Genomic DNA, 4,166 nt, shown 5'->3' with positions numbered 1-4,166 from the left:
ACCCTCGGGCGGGAGCACCGCCGCGCTTCCCAAGTGGCGCACTATAGCAGGGCGCCACCGGGCTGGCCCCATCCACCACCATTTTTTTTTTTTTTTTAAAGATGACCGGTAAGGGGATCTCAACCCTTGACTTGGTGTTGTCAGCACCTCGCTCAGCCAGTGAGCGGGAACCGGTCTGTATGTGGGATCCGAACCCTCGGGCGGGAGCACCGCCGCGCTTCCCAAGTGGCGCACTATAGCAGTGCGCCACCGGGCTGGCCCAATCCACCACCATTTTTAAGCAGAGACCCTTTTGATTCTTGAGGAGGAGAGGACACTTCAGCGGCAGGTGTGTGAGATTATCATCCCACCCGGCTCCATGTGGAAGCCTGTGTGGAGGATGGATGTGTGGGTCACTGAATCAACTCTTACTCCAGAGGGAAGGTAAGACAGTGTAGGGGAGACAGAGTGATCAGAAAGGAAGCGTCTCCACCCCACCCCACCCCGGTCCTGCCTACCTCAGCAACGCCCCTGTCTGTCCCAGGCTCTGTCTTGCACAGCCCCCTCGAGCGTGGGCATATCTAAGCAGGACTTACTTCTGTGATGATGTAGAAGTCATCCCCTGGCTCCCCCTGAACAACGATTTTCTCTCCATCCTCAAACTGGACGGGCTCCAGCGCGTCGGCCACTGTCAGACGTTCCCACTTCTCCAGGGACTCTGCAGCAGGAAGACACAGAAAGAGTCACCGCGGGCCAACACCTCATCCACAATGGTGTAAGACAAGGGCAATTGGTCTTCTCAAAATGTGCCCTCAGATAACACGACAACATTAGCTCCATGAAGAGCAAGCTTTGTAAGGTGGACAAATGAATAAAACAGAAAGGAGTAGAGGCCACAAAAGCCAGTTCTCCAGTGTTTCTGTGCTAGGAGGCCTGGATAGTTTTACAACTAGATTGGATCCAAGATGCACAAGCTCTCTTCAGCAGGGAGATTGGTTTTAAAATGAGAGCTATTCTAACACTCATGACTGGTTTAACATAAATAACAAGCCCTGAAAATTGAGTCTAAGTTAACTTACTATGAAAATACTTTTGTTATCTTCAAAAGAATAGAACTGCCTGTATTTCTGCAAACAATAGTCACAGCTAAGCACCAAGGCTGCTAAGCGATTTAAAATAATTCAGAGTGTTACTATGAAAATACTTTTGTTATCTTCAAAAGAATAGAACTGCCTGTATTTCTGCAAACAATTGTCACAGCTAAGCACCAAGGCTGCTAAGCGATTTAAAATAATTCAGAGTGTCCAAAGCAATTTCTTATTCAAAAGAAACACCATCCATCCAAGGATTTTCAAAGAACATTTATGTTGCAATATTAAGGCATAGTACACCTTCCGTTATTTTAGTTCAAAATTCTTAATTCCAATGCCAAGTTTATCTTTAAATGCTTGCAAATTCAATAGATCTTTCCACCCTTCTCACACCTTCCCTTCTCTGTCATTATCCATTCCTAACCCTTGGGAAGGAAGAAAAAAATAATAACGTGAGACTTTTATAGGAAAATAATGATTGCCTGATTAACTATTTCTTTTTTGGCAAAAGAAACTTTCCTGGCTTATGCTTATCAGAGGCTACCTATGTAGGTCAGCTGCTAAAAATAAAAAGCAATGCATTTATTTTAGATCTAGGTTAGGAGGGGGATTTCTCTCCTTATACACCCCTGCCAGTGCTCTGCATTGCAAAGGACAGTGCTTTCCACTAAGCCCAGGGCCAGAGTGAACCATGGTCGCTTGACCAGCTTTATTTTCAAAAAAGGCCTGTTCTAGACAGAAGCTGCTTGATAATTCAGAGCCCGGAGTGTTCCCAAGCAGGTCAGCACATCAACGCACATCTTGTCACAAAACAATGCAGGTTCTTTTGAAAAAATTACGGTTTGTGTTTAGGAGGAAATGGGTACAGAATCAGACTGACATATGAATGTAGAATGTTTTCTTTATTCGTTTCCTTACTAGGGCTATGATGAGAGGCATTAATTTTAGAAGTCCGTTGCAGTTAGAAAGTTTATTTCCACATATTTGATTAGCAGATTTTCTTCTATTACATTTGAAACCTGCAATATTATAAGGTCTGAAAATCAAGATTTGCAACAGCTTTATTCCGCAACAACATAAACCTTGGGTGAAAACTGTCAGAAGAAACTGTAGGGGAGATGGCAATTTTTTGGTCCCCAGTTTTTTAGATGTTTCAAGTCTCTGAGGCAATTCATGAAACACAAAACATTTGGGGGTGCTTTGTAAGCTGTAATTCAAAATCCCTGTGTCTCAGGATACTGAATGCTAAGAGTCAGTCCCATGTAGGAAAAGAGTGACTCAGGCTGCAGGGAGTTCTGCTTTTAATGATCCCCTTTTCTGAAAGGTATTTCAAAATCCCTGTGTCTCAGGATACTGAATGCTAAGAGTCAGTCCCATGTAGGAAAAGAGTGACCCAGGCTGCAGGGAGTTCTGCTTTTAATGATCCCCTTTTCTGAAAGGTATTTCCAACACTGCACATGGAGAGTGTACAGAACAAACGCAGACAAGTTTCCCCAACAGCACCTCACAGAAGTCAGCCTGCAGCCACTGACATGACAAAGCAGGGTGGGTAAACCTGCCAAGATGGGGCATGCACCTGCCCAGGAAGGCCAACCCTGCCAAACACTCCACGGTGGAATTCTGCGGATTCGCACCTCCACGTTCAGGACTGTGCTGAGTGCGGTGGAGTCTCTGTCCCAGGGGCCAACCCTGGCATGTTTATGGGGAGATAATGGGACCTCAAACACACAAAATGACAATTACCATTCCCAAATTTCCAGTGAGGGAGGAGAGATGCCAAAGTCCACAGCTTCAGGGTCCATCCACGCTGAGGGCAGGCGGACTGAGAGGGAGGCTGTCCCGCTTAGCAAAACTGGTGGCATGAGGCATTGTCCCACAGCCACTTTTTGGAGGACTTTGTGCGGCTAATGGTGACTGATCAGGAGAAGTGATTAGAGTCTTATTGCTCCTCCTCTGGAAAGCAGGGGAAAAGCTGGCCACACTCGGTGGCTATCTCATTAATCAAAGGAAAACAAAATGGGTGGGTAGAAGGCCAAGCATATGTTGTAAGGGTGTCTGACAGGCCAATAAAAGCCCAAGACATTCAAAAGAAGAAAGGAACAATCTCTAGCCTGGGCCTGCCTATTCCACGCTGAAGTGCTCATCTGTTTAGTCCCAGGGTAGTCTCCAGTGCCTCTCCTCCTGGGTGCAGGAAGAGGGTCTCACCTTTCATTTGCCCAGTAGCAACAGTGCAGTTGTCAGCTTCCATAGCACCAGTAAATGGATGAATCTGGGAAGGAGACTGACTATTCAGTGCCCAGTACCTGGTGGGCACTGTGGGCCAGGGCCCCACACCCACCTCTGCCTCAAAGGCAACGGAGACAGAAAAAGACTCCAAAGGTCCCTGGTTTTTGGATTTTGTGTACAGATAAAATGTCCCTCAGCCCCTGCAAAATCTTAGGGACCAACTCATGAGATTGCCAGCTTTTTGTTTTGCCAAGTATGACATTTTTTTAAAAAAAGCCTCTAGAAAGAAGCCAGACACAAAAGGCCACACGTATGATTTTTAATGGGATGAAATGTCCAGAACAGGGAAATCCACAGAGACAGAAAGTAGAACTGTGGTTTCAGGAGCTCGGGGGAGGGAGGAAGGGGAGCTACTGCTAATGGGTACGGGATTTCTGTTTAGGGTGATGAAAGAGTTCTGGAACTAGATAGTGGTGATGGTTGTACAATATTGTGAATGTACTTAATGCCCCTGAATTGTACTTGTGAAAATGATCAAAATGGTCCATTTTATTTTATGTGTATTTTACCACAATAAAAAAGAAATACTAGCTTGTCTCAACATTTCACAAAAGGATTTCAGAGTTCAGGGCAAAGTTTTCCCTGAGAAGGGGCCTAGGCACAGTCAAATGCAGGTGTGCACATGCACGCACACACACACACACGCACACGCATGCACGCACACACACACGCACGCAGGCACGCACACACACGCACGCACGCACACACACACGCACACGCACGCACGCATGCACACACACACACGCACGCACACGCGCACACACACACACACACACGCAGGCACGACTCTGGCTGTTCTGGTGCATGGAG

General features: G+C 46.4%; 1 protein-coding gene across 1 annotated transcript in view; it reads right to left on the bottom strand.

Moving 5' to 3' along the window:
• Positions 1-4,166, bottom strand: part of LOC103595106 (cAMP-dependent protein kinase type I-beta regulatory subunit-like) — a 136,880-nt gene that overhangs the window by 23,321 nt on the left and 109,393 nt on the right. Inside the window, exon 8 of the mRNA XM_008578421.1 lies at positions 576-697. Coding sequence (XP_008576643.1) covers positions 576-697 — 122 coding nt within the window. The remainder of the gene's footprint in view (positions 1-575; positions 698-4,166) is intronic.

The sequence above is a fragment of the Galeopterus variegatus genome, unplaced genomic scaffold, assembly GCF_000696425.1.
Source record: "Galeopterus variegatus unplaced genomic scaffold, G_variegatus-3.0.2 Scaffold1678, whole genome shotgun sequence".
NCBI lineage: Eukaryota > Metazoa > Chordata > Mammalia > Dermoptera > Cynocephalidae > Galeopterus > Galeopterus variegatus.
This window is presented reverse-complemented; position numbering and strand designations above follow the sequence as displayed.